Genomic DNA, 19687 nt, shown 5'->3' with positions numbered 1-19687 from the left:
TGTGTCCTCCTTGGCTACTAGCAACTGCGTGGAGGAGGGGCGGGGGGTGCGCGATCACGGAAGGCTTGTGTCATGTGGACGCGCCGACAGTGTTGTTGTCATAACTCAGAATTCCTCATGGGGGCGGCATAAACTACGCACTATAGCTTTAACTGGCACGCGGCATGTAGCAATCTAACGGCTAATGTATCAATAATCCACGCAACTATCTTCACGCACTCATAGCAAAAGGTTTGAGGCGAGCGTGCGTGCGTTTGGACTAAAAAAGGTGGTACATGTGGCCGGGTTGGCTCAGTGGGTAGAGCGGGGCACATATACCTCGAGGCTTATGCCTCGAGGTATATGAGAGCATGTCTTCCCGCTCTCTCTCTCACCTAGCTGTCCTGTCAATTAAAGGCGGAAAAGCCCCAACATTTTTTTTTATCTTGGTAAGCAATTTGACAACATTGTAGTAAATATGTTTGGTGCGTCAAAAAGTCGATAAGATACCAGCAGACAAGATACTCCAGCACAAATTAGTCTATAAAAAGTCACCAAAATGAGGTATTTGAACCTCATAATTAAATACAAAATAGGGGGGAAACTGCAGGCTGGCTACGGCCCTGATAAAACAGACATGACAGTTAGTGTTCTACTGTGTGCAGTAGTCGCATGCCCCTCCCCACCCTCTCTGTGTTAACTTTAACAGGATGTTCCCACCACAGCCAGTAGCAGACGGCCATTGAAGCTTCAGCCTGCAGACAACCATGAAGGCACCGCTTCTTTTCCTCTGTGAGTACAGACAACTTCAGTAACAAACCAAAGTCACTTAAGGACAGTGTTGGGCAAGTTACTTCCAAAATGTAATACATTATTGCTTACTAGTTACTGTCATTTCAGAGTAATTAGTTATGTTACTGCCTCTAAATTGTAATGCTTTACGCTACTTTTACTATACTTTTGAGTTACTTTCACCCAAATAAAAGGAGGTATGACTTGGCAGGTAGCTTGTGAATTTCACCACGGGATCAATAAAGTCTCCTCTTTATCCGCCATATACATCGTAATTTATTCATATTATTTTGTATTATTAATCTGAAGCATACATAGTTAAGTAAAACGTAGAATAGCCTACTTGACTCTGAATTGTGGTGGACTGGAAGTAGCCTAATAAGTAGGATTAAATTAAAATACTCAATTAAAAGCACCTTACAATTGAATCGAAGTAGCCTACAGTATAGTTACTTCCCACCGCTGATAAAATGTAATGATATTTACGTGTAGCAAGACTAAACATTCATTCCTGACATGTTGTTATCTGTCAGCTGCGCGGGCACATTGCTGTCGGCACTGGCAGGACACAGATGTTGCCCCTAGCCTACCGTCTCTGGTTTGGGCTGTTACCACGGGACAGCTCGCTTCAACGCAGCGTAAACAACTCCTGAAAATAATGCCCATGTCGTAAATGTATCCGTCTTTGCACTCATTTCAACCACTGAATACAGCAACAGGATAAAATACTCACAGACTTGTTTTCTCTGTGCCAAAACATTTCGCAATGTCTACGGGAAATGTCATGGTCGGAAAGATATAACGTTATTTGCTCTATGGAAGACATCAACAAAGACGAAAACTAAGGACATTTACTCGATCATTTTATTTTATTTTAGTTAGTTTTGCAAACAGACATTACAGTTTTAGTTTATCGTTTTTTTGCAATGCCTCGTTTTTATTTTTATTTCAGTTAACGACAATGTTTTTTCCCACCTAGTTTTCGTTATTTCGTTCGTTTTTGTTAACGATTATAACCTTGGTTGTAACTCGCGTTACTGAGATTGTAACGGGTATAATATTACCGAAGCTGTATTAGTAATGGATCATATTACTGCGTTACAGCAATTAGTAATACATTACTGTAATTGCGTTACTCCCAACACTGCTTAAGGATATAGGTTTGTTTTTGGTAGATTATTTCAAAAGAAATCAAACGATGCTGAAGATGCGGATATGATGCCGAAGTTATCAAAAGTTGTAACTAATATTTATAAAGCTGAACATTTGAGTGTGATTTGGATGAATGTTCAAAGGTTTTCTGCACACACACAAATAACTGACTGTGACTGTTGTTTCAGGGTTGTTTAGCGTTCGCCAGACGTCTGTTCTCTGTCAAGGTGAGATTCAAGCCTTACGTGTGTGTATGATGGATTACTTCTTTCAGAGGTCTTCAACAGGGGGCCCGGGCACCCTATGGGGGGTCTTCAGAGTAACTGCAGGGGGGGGGCTACCAAATTATTGTTTGATACTTTAAAAAAACAAATGTATCAATATGTCTGAAAATATACATTCACATGAATCCAACATATTATTTGTAAAGACGAATCTTATTTTTAATGTTTTATTTACACATCATACACATCCACAGATACAGTTAAGCTTAAGGTTTGACTGTTCCACATTTTAACATTAAAACATGATGTATACATATGTGAATATGTGAAAACATTATTATTTTAATAGCTTAGTTTTGTATGCACCATAAAAAAAGTTATATTTAAAGGCCCTAGGCCATGTTATTGTAGGCCCTGTTTTAAATATAAGGGGTCCCTGCTCCGTCTCTTTTTCAGCTGAGGGGTCCTTAGCCTGACAATGTTGAAGACCCCTGATTGACTGAGTTGTGAACGAGTTCATTTTTAATCATTGCTTCATTTGCTTCGCTCTTAGCTTCCTGTTTGTCGGATAAGCCGATCGTCTCATGTTTCTCACACCCCATACTAAATGACCAACAGACAGCGGCATGAAGGAGCCGCAGGGCAGATTATTAGCAGAAATACGCTGCAGAGTTTATCAGAAAGTACTGTTGACACATTCCTTAAAAGAAAACCTAATGTTGTGATATAGTTCATGAACATGCACCTACTTTACAAACCTTAAATCAAATCTATGATGGATTATTAAAGAGTTGGGAAATAGTTCATTTTAGTCATTGCTTTATATTGGGTGAAGATATATATATATATATGTATATATGTATGTACAGTGGTGTGAAAAAGTGTTTGCCCCCTTCCTCATTTCCTGTTCCTTTGCATGTTTGTCACACTTAAGTGTTTCGGAACATCAAACCAATTTAAACAATAGTCAAGGACAACACAAGTAAACACAAAATGCAATTTGTAAATGAAGGTGTTTATTATTAAAGGAGAAAAAAAATCCAAACCATCATGGCCCTGTGTGAAAAAGTGATTGCCCCCCTTGTTAAAACATACTATAACTGTGGTTGTCCACACCTGAGTTCAATTTCTCTAGCCACACCCAGGCCTGATTATTGCCACACATGTTCACAATCAAGGCATCACTTAAATAGGAGCTGCTTGACACAGTAAGGTCCACCAGAAGATCCTTAAAAGCTACACATCATGCCGAGACCCAAAGAAATTCAGGAACAATTGAGAAAGAAAGTAATTGAGATCTATCAGTCTGGAAAGGGTTATAAAGCCATTTCCAAAGCTTTGGGAATCCAGCGAACCACAGTGAGAGCCATTATCCACAAATGGCGAAGACATGGAACAGTGGTGAACCTTCCCAGGAGTGGCCGGCCGCCCAAAATTACCCCAAGAGCGCAGCGACGACTCATCCAAGAGGTCACAAAAGACCCCACAACAACGTCCCAAAGAACTGCAGGCCTCACTTGCCTCAGTTAAGGTCAGCGCTCATGCCTCCACCATCAGGAAAAGACTGGGCAAAAATGGCCTGCATGGCAGAGTTCCAAGGAGAAAACCACTGCTGAGCAAAAAGAACATCAAAGCTTGTCTCAATTTCTCCAGAACACATCTTGATGATCCCCAAGACTTTTGGGACAACATTCTGTGGACCAATGAGACAAAAGTGGAACTCTTTGGAAGGTGTGTGTCCAAGTATATCTGGCGTAGAAGGAACACTGCATTTCATAAAAAGAACATTATACCAACTGTAAAATATGGTGGTGGTAGTGTGATGGTCTGGGGGCTGTTTTGCTGCTTCAGGACCTGGAAGACTTGCCGTGATAAAAGGAACTATGAATTCTGCTGTCTACCAAGAGATCCTGAAGGAGAATGTCCGACCATCTGTTCGTGTACTCAAGCTGAAACGAACTTGGGTTCTGCAGCAGGACAATGATCCTAAACACACCAGCAAGTCCACCACCGAATGGCTGAAGAAAAAACTAAATGAAGACTTTGGAGTGGCCTAGCCAAAGTCCTGACCTGAATCCTATTGAGATGTTGTGGTATGACCTTAAAAAGGCCGTTCATGCTCGAAAACCCTCTAATCTAACTGAATTAGGACAATTCTGCAAAGATGAGTGGGCCAAAAATTCCTCCAGGATGCTGTAAAAGCCTCATTGCACGTTATCGCAAACGCTTGGTTGCAGTTGTTGCTGCTAAGGGTGGCCCAACCAGTTATTAGGTTTAGGGGGCAATCACTTTTTCACACAGGGCCATGATGGTTTGGATTTTTTTTCACCTTTAATAATTAACACCTTCGTTTACAAATTGCATTTTGTGTTTACTTGTGTTGTCCTTGACTATTGTTTAAATTGGTTTGATGTTCCGAAACACTTAAGTGTGACAAACATGCAAAGGAACAGGAAATGAGGAAGGGGGCAAACACTTTTTCACACCACTGTATATATATGTATATATATGTATGTATATATATATATATATATATATATGTTGTATATATATGTCTCTTCTGTAGAGAATAGCCATACTGTTTAATCTTTGAGCTACTTTAGCGTCTGATGTGAAGCAGTCACAGCACCGTCTCATGGCAAGTCCATTCAATTTCTGTGGTCCAGTGTGACGATGAGTTGATGGAAATTTGGGGAGGATGGGCTCAACAGTGCATCACACCTCATTGTAGAAGTGTGAAATGCACACAGGCTACTTTTGTGAGATGTGGCCTCTGAAAGCACAGATGTGTGTGCTCAGAACATTGACACCCCGGGTATGTGGTTAAGCTACCAAAAGCATTTGTTTTTGCTTCTTCTAAATGTTGCAGAACCTTTTTTGTTTCTCATGGTACAGTAACAAGTTTCCACTTTCACTTATTTCAACAAAGGGAGATGCTGTACTTTTTGGTTACACGTTACTCGAAGGTATCTACATAAGAGTGACATGACACTGTCATAAACATCATAAACAAGTCATAAACGTTTATGACATAACGGTTCTGTCATTAGGTGTCATTTGGTTTTTGTTATGACAAGTTAGGATTAGGGTTAGGGTTAGGGTTAAAGTTCATGTGTCATGACAGTGCCATGTCACCTCTCTCTCTCTCTATCTCTCTCCCAGATTTTGTGACCATCCCTGCTAACAGGTCTCAGTATTTCGAGTATGAGAACATGTCGGTGGGCTGTGGTGATTGGATGGCGTGGAGATACACAACAGATGGGTCAGTTCACCTCCACAAATATCACGGATGAAAGCAAAGCTTCTTTATGTGCTGTACCACATCAACACTGAATCCAGAATACTTTGCTCCTCATTGATAGTCTCTTTATGCCATAAAGCATCCCCTGCTTTATCGTCCATATTAAAATAAAGGGTCCATAATTTACTAAATGAACATCACGCTGCATTGAAGAAGATACAGACAGACAGACAGACAGATAGACAGACAGATAGATAGATACACCTTTATTGTGCTTACACACAAGACCCATACAATAAAAATTGTGCCAAATGATAAATAGCTAAAACCAGGAATAATTTAAGACATTATACACTTACCACAGGACAGGTAAAATATTGCACATCACGTATGATATTGCAATATATTGCAAATGTATGATGTGTGATTATGAAGGCAAGCTAATGATTTGCGTGTGTGTGTGCGTGTGTGTGTGTTGAGTGTGTGTGTGTGTGTGTTGAGTGTTCTGATGTAAAGAAACAATTTCAATATGTTAGTTCTGGTTAAACGTCATTTGCTCTTACCAGTTTAATCGCCGTGTATTTTGTCCATAATAAATCCCCGTCGATCGGTCCTAAAAATGTCCCAGTTATTGCCGTAAACATATTCTTGTGTAAATCTTTACAATCATTCCCCCAAAAAGCCAAGCAGGCCTGCCTTGTTGCATGATCCAAAATGTCTTCAAAACTTTTCAGCGTGTAGCTCGCTAGCTCAAAGGTTGTTGTTGTTGTTGTTGTTGTTGTTGTTTCCCGAAGACAACGGAGTTAGACAGCAGCAACACATCTCTGCCGCCGGATGTTCTGGGCCCAGTTTTTCAAAAGTAATCCAGTGGGATTTGGGATCACGGATTGGATCAAATCTTGGAAATGGGATTTTCAAAAGCAAAAGAGGGATTCCGAACTAAGATCAGACCATGTAATCCAATCTTACATTTGATCTGGATCAAACCTGCCCTTTGGGTTTTTCAAAACTTTGAACCTGGTTTGGGATCTATTTGATCCAAAAAAAACAGGATTATCCTGATCCCAGAACTGGATTCAGTTGTGATTTTTCGAACCAACTAAAATCTGAGTGTTTTCATTTAAGTGAATGATCACAAAAGCCATGTTTACTGATGATATATACATTTCTTCACATCTAATGAGATATGGTAAACAAAAAAAAACAAAAAAACAACAACATTATAACAAAATAAAGAATGTAAAATGTTTCTGTTTATTACAGTGTTTCTGTTTCTTAAAATTAAAACAAACAATGGCTATTTGTGGCCTGCGGTATTTTTCCTACCTGTTGTTCTTTGCTAAGCCAGTAGGCTACACTGTTGGTTCCATTTAAAGGACAATTCCGGCGCAAAACGAACCTAGGGGTTATTAACAGATGTGTACCCACTCTGTCGCTCTCTGGGACATGTTTTCATGCTCGAATGAATCGAATCAAATGAGTTTTTAGCTTGAAAGACGCTAGCGCGGACCACCGATTAGCTTACAATGCTAGTATTCAGGGCACAGGGAACATAAAAACAAATTGCTATTTATACCACTAAAAAGGCTCAAAATATCACCAGACTTCAACGGTAGCATAATGAGGGTCCCTAAATGTTAAACGAAGCAGTGAGAACTTTTTAAGTGTACAGTGAAAGGGCTACGAGAGAGAGAGAGCTACCGGTAGTCAATGCCGCAACACAGCCTCGTACTTCGGGAAACTGGTGGTGTACCTGCGGATATTGTGAAGCTATGGCCACCGAAAAGGAGTGTCTGTGTTGCAAAGAGCGGGACCTGTTGCGTCGCGATGCCCAAGAGACGCAGTGTTTTGTACAATCTGAAGATTTCTCCTCTCTGATAAACAGGGCTGTACTTGAAACTATAAATTGGAGACGGCGACCCAGACGGGAGGGACCAGTTATCCACTGAGTAAGTACACTAGACAAGTTATGCAGAGTGCGATTATTTCAGATATATTGAACAAATTGCTTTTGATTTTAGTTTGCATCGCCAGCTGTAAGTCATGACTGGTTTCCAAGACGATGTAAACATGAACGCGAGTGTCTTTATAATCTATCTTTTCAATAAACTGTCTGTACACTTACAAAGTTCTCAATTAACATTTAGGGAGCCTCATTATGCTACCGTTGAAGTCTGGTGATATTTTGAGCCTTTTTAGTGGTATAAATAGCGATTTGTTTTTACGTTCCCTGTGCCCCGAATACCAGCATTGTAAGCTAATCGGCGGTCCACGCTAGCGTCTTTCAAGCTAAAAACTCATTCAATTAGCATGAAAACATGTCCCAGAGAGCGACAGAGTGGGTGATATTAACACATCTGTTAATAACCCCTAGGTTCGTTTTGCACCGGAATTCTCCTTTAAGGCTCTGGTAAACAGGATTTGGTAATCCTGAAATTTGGTATTTGGATCACAGTGATCCAAACCAATGTTCCTTTAAAAAACTGGCATAAAAGTAAGATGGATCAGGTGATCCTGGATAGCAAAACATGGGATTTCCAAATCCGTATCAATTTGATCCAGATTAATTTTTTTGACAAACTGGGCCCTGGGGATTATTCCGGAAATGAATTGTCAATCCAGACTATGTGGAGAGGGGCAGGGTCAACCTTGTTCCCTCTGAAACCTCCTAAAAAAAAAGAATTGAGACCATAAACTCTTTTTTGGAGTCAGTGGAGTCGCCCCCCCTGCTGGAAATTAGATAGAATGCAGATGTAGGGAGCTTTCACCATTGGCTTCACTTTTCAGACCTGGAGACTTCATCCACTATTTCACAGTCTGTGGGTAAAAAAAAACCTTCAACGTGCAGGAAGTGACCAAAGGGTTTGATTTAGATTTTCTGACTAACGTTAGGCTGCTCAGTGTGGTTTTGATGATGTGATGGCGAGGTGCCAGCAAAGTGCCATCGTAGACCCATGAGGCTTATTTGAGATTAAGCCTTGTGTTGTCTTTCCGTCAACCATGCAACTTTTTGTATTTCTGCGACAAAATCAAAACTTTTTTCGACATTTTTGTCACTTTCTTCGACTTTTTTTGTCACTTTTCAAAGCTTTTCTGTCATGGTTGAGGAACAGCGGGCTTGAGTGCACAGACGAGTAGGCAGCGGAATGTTTGAGGATGTAATTAAATGAACGGTATGCAACAAAGGGAGTCCTGAGGCAAGCAGGCAGGCTAAACGAGTTCCAAAAAACACTGAGAAAAGTGAAGACTATCAAAACCACAAGGAACACAGAGGCAATGGGATGCAAACACAACGACCTGACAACAGACAAAAGAAAGCTCAGAGACTAAATACATGAGGTAATGAGGGTAAAAACGAGGGACACGGACATGAGGGCTGATGAACAGGTGGAACACATCACGGCAGGGCAGACTATCACAGAGGCGGGAAGTAAAACAAGATGTGTTATTTTCAGTATTAAAGCTGTATTCCTTGCGCCATGTATAGACTGATAGTTAGCTAAGCTTTGATTACCTTATGAGTTCAGGGAATTGTAGGGGAAGGCTCTTGCGTGTGTGTTCTTATTCTACAGATCAGAATAAGTGCCACCAGACAGGCCTTATAAGGAATGTTTAGATCGTTGGCCCACACCATTAGTAAAACAGAACTCTGTGTGTGTGTGTGTGTGTGTGTGTGTGTGTGTGTGTGTGGTCTTGTTTAACTATATTCGTGGGGTCCAAAAACCGGGAATACAGTATAATTATGACGTCCGGACAGCTTTGTGGGGCCAAAATGCTGGACCCCACAACTTTAAAGGGCTGTTTGAGGGTTAAGACTTGGTTTTAGGATTAGGGTTAGAATTAGGTTGTGGTTAGGGTGAGGGTAAGGGTTAAGGTTAGGCATTTAGTTGTGATGGTTAAGGTTAGGGTAAGGGGCTAGGGAATGCATCAATGACAGGTCCCCACGACGATAGTGCCACACACTATGTGTGCATGTGTGTGTGGCTCTGTGTGTACTATATCATTTTGTTAACATGTACGTATCCAAGGATGTCAGGTTTTTCTTTTCCTTTTAAGCATGTATGAGCTTTTGAGCATGCGTCGTGTGTGTGTGTGTGTGTGTGTGTGTGTGTGTGTGTGTGAGAGCTGGAAAAAACTGCCCGGAGAGAGGAGAGGAACGCCTTCAAGCAAAGAGGATAAGAGATGAGATGATTTTGGCTAGACGAGGTTTATAATCTGACATAGACTTTGCTTCATATACTCTGTCTGCGGTTAGGGGAATTTAGTGTAATTTTGGTGAAACCACAATTGTGTTTTGTGAACTTAAAATGTTGGACTTCAGTAAACTTGCTTGACTTTAATCTGTCGTCTCAGTTTTGGATCCCTGGGTTCTGCTATCACAAGCGTCATCAGAGAACATGCGGGAATTAGAGTGTATAGATAATTGAAGTCAGATTTGACAGGCCTTAGGGCCTTTTTTTTAGACACAAATTCCTTTCAGTAGCAACAAACATACACATGGATGAAACGGGGTCAAACACAACAGAGAATACAGTCAACAATAATCCATGACATTTTCACAGCGTTTTTTAAGCTTTTCCCGAGGTTTTTGTCGATTATTTCAGCACTTTTTTTTACGTTTTTCAACGTTCTGTTATCACAATTTTCTTCAAATGCTATAAAATTGAATAAAACACCCCAATTTAATGGACGTAGTGAACTGATCATTTGTTTTACTTGTGAAGACCATTGTATGGAACCATCCACGTCATTTTCTTTTTAAAGAAAATGACCCAAATTTCTGATATAGAAACGTTTTGAAAATGGGTCAGATTTGACCCGAGGGTTAAAAAAAATGTATTATTTCCACATTTGTCAATGACAAATGAACTGCTGTGTTCCCAGCCTGAAGCTGTCCCAGTGTGCATTGGGCTGGGGCGACAAGGTTTCCTCTAACTGCGACATGAAAGCGGTCAAACTGTCCGACAGCGGGGTGTACTGGTGTCAATCTAAACATGGAGACAGCAGCCACACTGTCAACATCACCGTAACTGGTAAGTTTCGGAGAATCACAAACCACATGTGCCTGTTTCCAGGCACTCTTTCACGCAGCTACTTGAATTTCTGCTTTTGGCATCGTTGGGACACACATGTGACTCTGATGGGTCTTTGGCAGTGCAGGTTGTTAAATAAACAAAACTCAAGACAAAAAAGTAGTTCTAGTGCTGCCTGCAAATAAATAACAGCCTAGTAACCATTCAGAATTCACATCAACAACCACTTGCCAAAACAACAGCAACCACTTAGAATGTTGTTTTTTTTGGAATCTGTAGTTTTTATTTTTTTTGAACAAGAAGTAAAGGCAAAACATCAAATTGCCTTCAACATAAGGCTATAAGAAAACAGATGCGAGATACACAGAATGGACAATGATATGAAATTATATAGATAAACAATAAACATTCCAACGTACATTACTCTACTTTGGCTCTAGAGGATGGATACCCAAACCGAGCCTGTTGGGACCCGACGGTGCCGGACGGTATCCGATGGGCTGGGCCAGGTTCGGACAGATATTTAGAAATGATGTTCGGGTTCGGATCGGGTTCGGATCGGGCTTGGTCACGTCAGCGCGATAAGGCATTGAACATTTTAAATTAAAAAAAGCTTATTATGTAGGTGGGTGCCTGTGTTAACGTGAGCTTGTTGCCCCGTGTGCGCTGATGCGCTCATCTGTTGACATTTCCAAATGCCTTCCTACAGTTGCTTAATAAAAGCCTGCTTTCCGCACAAACAAACGTACGTGTCATTAGTATGAGAAAAAAAAACGAGATTTTAACTGTGTTGGGCTCGGGTCGGGCTCGGACATTAATATCTTAATGCCTGTCGGGCTCGGGCCGGGTTCGGACAGAAAAATGCGGCCTCATCCACATTCTATTTGGCACATATCATGATTCAAAGTATTGAGGATTCAAGCCAGTATATTGTTATATAGTTGTGTTAGGGACCTTTAAAAAGGAGTAATGTAATTCCCCCCACTTAGCACTGTAATTCTCCACCTGATCGGTCAGTCTAAAGGAAAGGCCCTCGTGTACAGCCCCATTACCCAGGTGAGAATACCACAGCCTGGCTGGCAGCAGGGTGATCGCTTTCCACCGAGGTTTGTGTCCCGCGTGTCAGTTAGCCATTATACATCTTTAACCCCACCCAAGATCTTTTCCTAACCATAACTTAGTGGTTTTACCCTGCACGTAGTCAATATCCACAACGTTCCACTTCCGGGATTGCTCCAGTGCAGACAGAAATTCTGCCCGATGTCCTTCTTTTTGGCCGGACTTCCGATACCTTCCGTTTTTTTGTGTTGGAATTTTAAACTCCGGTGGATTTATGAAGAATCAGATCTCTGCAGGGTAAATCCAGACAGCTAGCTAGGCTATCTGTCCAATTTGCAGCGGCACCGTGGCTGCGTTTGGGGCTTAGCGCTGCCCAAGACGATTGTGATTAGTTTAAAGTTTTTTTAAAGAGTTTTTCTCCCGTCCCAGAATGCCGTGTGGACTAACCAGACCCTCCTCCTCCGTAGCGCCGTGGAGGAAGGTCTGGCAATGCGAGACTACCCTGCACGTTGTAAAAAAGGATGCCAATGGGTCCAATGACCAAGCCTCAGCATTTGACAAACTGGGAGTGAGAATGTGTTGTCTTGGCCGAGGTCTGTACTTTCCGAGGGCCCTTCTAGTTTATCTTTTTTTTTAAAAGCTATATTTATCCTCTGGCATTGATCAAACTCTCTGGTTGTAGATTCAAACATGTTTCTCTGTATTCAGATCAGATTGTGCAATCAGTATTTGTGTGTGAATGGATGAGATGCTGTAGTTTGTCTCTGTGTTGAGGTGGACCAGTGATCCTTCAGAGTCGTATCCTCCCTGTGACGAAGGGAGAAAACGTCACTCTGCACTGTAGAACAAGGACGTCCTCCAACCTGTCAGCAGATTTCTATAAAGATGGCCGCCACATCGGGACAGGGAAAGGTCAATGGACCATTGGCAATTTTTCCAAGACTGATGAAGGTGCCTACAAATGTAAAGTCCCTGATGGAGAGTCTCCACTCCACTGGCTGCTGACGAAAGGTCTCTGGTCAATTCACACACTACACCCACTTTACATATTTACATATTTTCATCTTGAAGCTTTAGTTCCAATAAACAACACTTGGTGCATCAACTGTTATTTTCTATTTTTTATTACACAGTTACAGAGGTCAAATTATGTACCAGGGCCGTAGACGGAGGGGGGGGGGGTCGGGTGGTTCGAAAGACCCCCTCCCCCATCACTGCCAAAGCTCCATAGTTCCATAATCTGTTTTTTGAGTGTCTTTTAAAATAACGATGGCCAATAATTCAAATTCCCCTCAAATAAAAATGATCTGTACCAAAACCCTGAAGCCCTAATCTTGTCAAAGCACCACTTTTGTGAATGTGTTAAAGGTGCAGTAAAACTAACTTTCTGTCATATTTGCTGAAACTGACCCTGTGTTCCAGTAGAACTACATGAAGCAGGTCATTTAAAAATTTGGCACATGAAGCTCCTCTGGCTCCACCTACAGCCTATAGTGCAATTTGCAAAAATCCACCACTCCCTGTTCAGATGCACCAATCAGGGCCCGGGTGGGATGTCTAACTGCGTGTCAATCACTGCTCATACACACGCATTCATTCTCACGTTTTGGGCTTTAGTGGAAAGGGGGGAGGGACTAAGAAGTTGTCGATTATCACATTTTTTTGACTAAGTCCTGGATCTTCGCAATCCTACCTATGGCACCTTTAACTGGCACGCAACATGTTAACAATCTAACGTATCAACAATCCATGCAACTCACTCTATGAACTCATAGCAAAATGTTTGTGCGTGCGTTTGGACTAAAAAAAAGGTGTTACATGATCTTGGTAAGCAATTTGACAACTTTGTAGTAAATATTTTCGGTGCATCAAAAAACGTGCTTGTTAAGATACCGGCAGACAAGCTAATCCAGCACAAATTAGTGCATAAAAAGTCACCAAAATAAAGTATTTGAACCTCATAAGCAAATACAAAATGAGGGGAAAACTGCAAAAAGGTTCACTTTTTGGAAATAAGAACCCCTCCCCCCTCTTCCACTAGGCCAGCTACGGGCCTTTGTACTGATAAGCAGCTGAACTAACAGAGTGTCAGCTGGTGGGCATTAGAGGAACTGCAGCCGAGCACACTTTCATTTTGATGTTGGCGTCCTCAGATGATTCTGCGCCTGCCTCACTCACAGCGTCCCCTAGATGGTCTCAGCTGTTTGAGTATAAGAAGCTGTCTCTGAACTGTGGGGACCACCACAGGCTTCATGGGTGGAAGATCTTCAGGTCCACAAGCTCCAACGCTAAGACTTCTGGAAAGATGTCCAGCTGTGGTGATGACTGGGGGGATCTTACCGCCGTTGGCTGCGACCTCCACGCTGCCAAGCAGGATGACAGCGCAATCTACTGGTGCCAGTCTCCTAGAAAGCAACGGAGCAACTCCCTCAACATCAGTTTTCACGGTAGGAGTGTGAAAAAAAACAACTACGAAATGATTAAGAACCACAGAGGGACATGCAAACACAATTTCTCATCTCTCTCCGTGTTCAGATAAACCGGTAATCCTGGAGAGTTCCGTCGTCCCTGTGATGGCGGGACAAGACGTCCCTCTGAGGTGCAGCACAAAGCAATCCTCCAACCTCTCAGCTCTCTTCTATAAAGACGGCTTGGAGATCGAGACTAAGCTTGCAGATCAGATGACCATCCGCCGGGATCTTCCAGGTCAAGTGACCATCCTCCGTGTTTCCACGACTCATGAAGGCCTCTACAAGTGTCAGATCAGCGGGGTTGGAGAGTCTCCAGCCAGCTGGCTGTTTGTCAGAGGTAAGGAAGTCGTGATAATTGAAAACCTGGAGTGAAGGCTCAGCAGGTGTTGAGTCGGTAGGGCACTGGCAGCTTGAAGTTTGAAGAAGTTAATGTACGTGCACGATTCCTGCACTTGAGGGGGGTTAAATACATTTAAATGCAACAGCCTTAGTCACGGGCGATTCTAAGATCAGAGCTTTAAAGGTGCCTGGAACCCTTTTAATGTAATTTTTCAAAATGCTTCTGTGATAACTATGCTTTTTAACATCATTTTGGAACATAATGGTAATGCTGAGCCACAGGGCATTTAATACAAAAGATCAGGTGGAATTACAAATTTTAGTCTGATATTTATCCATGGGTTAGCCGACATTTTCAAAATACTGTATCAATAACTTTTGAAAAGAAGATATATACGCAATTTTGACTAATGGCTGACAAGCACTATTTTCTGAAAATGGCTCAGAATTGTTTTTCGGAATGATCTAGGTATTTGGATTTTGGGTTTAGTATGACTATGTTGTAAAATTCCTATAGCAGAACTACTTAACAGATTACCACAGACTTTTTTAGGGGTGCTTCAGCACTTTTCTTTTGTCTCAGGATAAAGTACTTTTCATGTTTTTTTTATTGTTGTACGACAAAAAATGTGGACTCTTGTTTTTGTTTTTTTATACGGACATATCCCACCGCACTGCAAGAAACATCCACAAACAAAACATATATTAAAATGTAAACAGTTCGACGAAGTGCGATGTATGACATTAGATTTGATTATTATTGTGTTTGATTATAATTAACATTATCACATAAAAAGTCATGGTTTGCTGGTTTCAGACATTCACCTGACCAGGTGTGTGTTTTTTTTTTTTCAGCTGCCCAAAGCAATACTACCAAGCCTCCATCCCCTGTAATGTGGACAGTGATTCGTCATCTGGTGGTGGTCTTTCCATACTGTACTGCCACCTTCCTCATGCTGTGTACATGTGGACATAGGCCCAAAGGTAACTGATATTCTCATGAGCGTCTGCAGCCACGCTTACTTGTACCAACGTATTGGACACACATGAACATGTTGGCCACAGGGGTGTAGTGCTGCAGGAACAACGCTCCACCACTTTTTGGCCTCCAAGTGAGGACATAGAATATTGGCAGTTCACGTAATCCGGTCGAAATTCACATTTATTAATTAAGCGCTATTGACAATAAAAACAAATGGATCGGTCAAAGTTGTCATATTGACATTTAAGGTGCGTTGATTGATTCACATTATACAACAAGGAGATCCGACCAGACAATCCTATTGGTCAACTAGGCATAAGAACGTGCTCAAATGAGCATGACAGCACACCCAGAGCCATTTGAGCACACCTGGCACACGACTTAAAATATCACTCCGCAATTTCTGTGTCAACATTACAGAGTTGAATTAAAAAAACAAGTTTCAAAACATTTGTATTCATGGAAGTAATTCAGGAACCACAGTGGAACACGCAAAACCTCTCCAAGTAGTCTATAAAGTGCATCGGTGCACTCATGTTGTAGGCGAGTTCCGGTACTTAAAGTGCTCATAAAATGCTGATTTTCAAGTTCATAATTGTATTTAGAGGTTATGTCAGAATAGGTTTACATGGTTTAATTTTCAAAAAAAAACATATTTTTGTTGTACTGCACATTGCTGCAGCTCCTCTTTTCACCCTGTGTGTTGAGCTCTCTGTTTTAGCTACAGAGTGAGACCTCTCACTTCTGTTCCATCTTTGGAGATGGTAAGTCCCTTTGGGGTGGACTTTGGGCTTTTTCCACTTTGTAAACCTAAAACATGCACACAAAAAAAAGATATATAACACAATAAAGGAAAGGGGAAAAGCCAAAAATCATAATTTGAGCACTTTGATAAAATAGCACTACACCCCTGATTGAACTGATGAGAAGTCAGAGGCTCACAAGATTTTACAGTTCATCAATCAATCAATCAATCAATCAATCAATCAATGTCCTCATCCCAACGTGCTTCATTTGGAAAAACAAAATACAGATATTATGTCACTTTGCAGGAAGGAACCAGCTTGTTTCCATGGAGATGTGTCCACCCAGCGAGGACGGTGAGGCACGGGGCTTAGACTACGATGACGTCACCACCGAGCATCATTTCTAAACTCTCTCTCTCTTATGTTGTTTCTTTCTGACTTTATATTGGTATGCACTTTTTAACTTGAATGCTGAGAGCATTTACTACAAAGGTCAGGTGGTATTACGGTATTATGAGTCTGATATTTATGCATGGGGAAGCCGACATTTTCAAAATGCTGCATCAATGACTTTTGAAAAGTAGAGATTTACACGACTGACAAGCACTATTTTCTGAAAATGGCTCAGAATTGTTTTTCTGAATGATCTAGGCATTTGGATTTTGGGTTTAGTATCACAATGTTGTAAAATTCCTAGAGCCGAACTACTTAGCGCGCAACAGATTACCACAGATAATATCCCTATAAATGTACGCTATATTTAGAATATTTTCCCCACTTTACCTTGCCGTCAGACAGCCCTTTATGACGGGGAATCAAACTCTTTTTTCTTACTTTAGTTCTATAAAACTTCATCATGAGAGGGCGTGTCATGGATGGGACATACGTCAAGGCGAGGTGGCTGCAGCACCCTACAACCAAGATGGCCGCCACCTTAAAAACTACAAAAACTAGGTTACCAGCACAGAGAGCAAGCTGTGTTTAACAAGGCACTGCTCTGAGAGAGCACGAAGAGACAGGGCACAGACTTTCGGGCCCAATCCCAATCTCCAACCTAAAGCCTTAGGCTGGCCACACACTGGCTGCGTGGCGTGAGCGTGTCCGCTGCGTGGCGTGTCCGTTTTTATTTCGGCTCCCGTGTTAACAGGTTAGAGCTTGAACACTGCCTGCGTGACACGCACGTCTCAGGCACGGCCCGAGCCGCGCCGAAAACGCGTGCATGCTAGAAATAGAACAGACGTCTATTTTTATAAGCGTTTTGGAAGTCTCTAGGTTTTGACATAAATGCAGATATGAATTTTAATGTAATTTAAAAAATAATAATAATAATTATTTAAAAATATTATTTTCAAATATTGCACCTGTCAATACAGAACGAAATATTCTGTAGCCTATTTTGCCGTCAATACTGCCGACCTTGTCTTTGCTGTAATCAAATCAGTAGCCTATATCTTTATGTTTAACATGAAGTATAGTACTGCTTGAGTGCAGTAAATCAATGGGAAACATCCATGTGTGCAGACAAGGCTAGCAGCAGCAGCAGCAGCGCCGCATCAGACACGTTTCTGGTGTGTAAAGACGTAGAAAGATCCACGCAGCCGCCACGCAGTTGACCCGCAACAGAAACGCCACGTTCATGCGACGCAGCCAGTGTGTGGCCGGCCTAAGGGTGCAGTAAGCGATGCTGTGCAACGACTGTTGATATTTGAACTCAACTGCCAAACGAACACAGCCTCAGACGAACGATGTTTGATTGTATTTCAATCAGGAGAGACTTCGTTTGCAGCTATGCAAAAAATATTTATTGTACAACTGCATGATAAAATGTACAAAGTCTTTTGGAGATTAGACTCAATCGAATTAATAATATTTTTAAAGGGGTAGAGAAAAGGAACATAACCCCCCGATGGAGTCTAGATACTGGTGGCGGCGGAGAAGGAGACCAGACCGTGGAGGCAACGGAGCGGTCAGCCGGGAGAAACATGACGACTGGAGGTGGAGGGTTGAGCTGGAACGACAGCTGACAGCACAGGGAGAACATATTTAAAGCAGAGCTGTAATGCTGTGATTGGCACTTGAATTTCGTGGCCAAGTCTGATTGGTTTAACTGAAAGTATTGCTTCTAAACAGCTGATTTGATTTAAGAAGAAAGAGTAGTGATTGGGTTAATGACGTCTTCCTGAAAGAATTTACGCTGAGCTTCATTAGGTAACATAATGCAAGTAAATTGAGATAACAGTAGGGAAGTAGAAATGCATTTGATGTGGTTGTTGTATTTTGTATAATTGTTTAGATTGAGTACATTTCAGATTTCCCTTGCACTGTGGTAGGGTCGAGACAATGTCAGTGGCAGGCTATAAAAGGCCGCCAGTTTCCATCTAGCGCTGCTGCTCTCTGGACCACATGCTGCCTGTGGTGCTCAGTGTGTGTTTGTTGCGATCATGGCTTCCATTTTTGTGTTGTCGGTGAAATAAACACCTGTTGGTCTGCACCGTACCTCTGCCTCAAGTCTCCTGCTGTACACATATAACCGCTATGCGGCCATTCTAACAGGCTGGAATACTGTTTTGTTATTGTTCTTTTTCCATTCCATTAACACCAGATTTGTTTTCAGCGCATACAGACAATAGAGAGCTGGCGCAACCGATGTGGTTAGGGTGTGAAGACACACAACCTCAGCTGACAGTTTTCCCAAATTTTATTTTATCTGCAGAAGATATTATATATTACATTACTTGGCTTCTGGCCTACTGTTTCCTCTGTATCTGCACCTCCGCTCCTCAGCAATACAAGACGGTATTTTCTGGGTGATCTCATTTTCTACCATACGTACACAAAAATCCATCACAGTATAGCATCTCACTCAACTCTTAGTATGCACATTGCTAGCCAACAGGAGTAATTAGAATATTCTTGGAAGACCTTACTTGAATTATAACAATAGTCTACGTGACAAACATGAGAACCAACGTTTTATACTTTTGTTTAGTTTCAGTGGGCAAAGTTAAACAGTCCGTGGGTTTGGGTGACTGCACAGATAACAAAAAGAGTATAACGTCTAACAAAGAAATACACATACCTGCAGAAGACAATATTACATTAATTGGCTTCTGGTCTACTGTTTCCTCTGTATCTGCACCTCTGCTCCTAAACATTAAATAACAGAATTTACACACTCAAACTGGGCTGCAGAGCCTCCGTTATTCACACTGCACAGAAACAGCGCAGAAATGGCGCGAAAAGAAAAAGAGTCAAACAAAGCATCATTAAAACTTATGTTTAACCTTAAAAATGGCACTGAACAGACTCTAGTTAATATCGTATTAGCTTTGAGGAACTAAATAGTGAAGGGTCACAACACAATTTTCAAAGAAAGCATAACATAAACATAAAATAGCGCAACAGCATTTTACACGCAGCTTACCTCAGCAATACAAGACGGTATTGTGAGGAGGAGACGGAAGCTACGGCAACTTAGGAGGGACAATAGAGGCACAGTGCGGCAACAACAGCTCCGCCGGAAACAATAGCAATATGATGAATCAATTCAACTCAATAAGATAAAATTCACAAATACCCAACAAATCATTAAATAATAAATCAAATATGATTTAAATTAAATTAAACATGAATTGGAAATTAGAATTAATAAAGTGCATTTTTAACTCA

The 19687-nt window shown here is 41.5% G+C and overlaps 2 protein-coding genes across 4 annotated transcripts in view; one reads left to right on the top strand and one right to left on the bottom strand.

The window, feature by feature from the left end:
- LOC144512803 (uncharacterized) overlaps positions 1-19687 on the bottom strand; it is a 93469-nt gene that overhangs the window by 52176 nt on the left and 21606 nt on the right. The window lies entirely within an intron of this gene.
- On the top strand, positions 687-18514 carry LOC144512818 (Fc receptor-like protein 5). Of its 2 annotated transcripts, XM_078243761.1 has the most exons (9): positions 687-771; positions 2112-2150; positions 5310-5409; positions 10273-10421; positions 12255-12491; positions 13634-13927; positions 14016-14288; positions 15146-15274; positions 16325-18514. In XM_078243761.1, exons 1-9 carry the CDS (start codon positions 747-749, stop codon positions 16423-16425), a joined length of 1347 nt encoding a protein of 448 aa, XP_078099887.1. In that variant the 5' UTR covers positions 687-746; the 3' UTR covers positions 16426-18514. The 2 variants fall into 2 exon arrangements, with proteins under 2 accessions (XP_078099887.1, XP_078099888.1); XM_078243762.1 differs by lacking the exons at positions 687-771; positions 2112-2150; positions 5310-5409 and adding an exon at positions 7686-8727.

This window comes from Sander vitreus, chromosome 24 (assembly GCF_031162955.1).
Source record: "Sander vitreus isolate 19-12246 chromosome 24, sanVit1, whole genome shotgun sequence".
In the NCBI taxonomy this organism is placed as follows: Eukaryota; Metazoa; Chordata; class Actinopteri; order Perciformes; family Percidae; genus Sander; species Sander vitreus.
Note: the sequence above shows the minus strand (reverse complement) of the source record. Positions and strands in the feature narration are given on the sequence as shown.

Bases quoted from the DNA above. Each gene is read 5' to 3' on its own strand.
- LOC144512818 (XM_078243761.1), top strand. From the start codon at position 747: ATGAAGGCACCGCTTCTTTTCCTCT. The intron at 13,928-14,015 runs GTAGGAGTGTGA...CTCCGTGTTCAG, and splicing joins CCTCAACATCAGTTTTCACG to ATAAACCGGTAATCCTGGAG. The intron at 15,275-16,324 runs GTAACTGATATT...GTCACTTTGCAG, and splicing joins ATGTGGACATAGGCCCAAAG to GAAGGAACCAGCTTGTTTCC.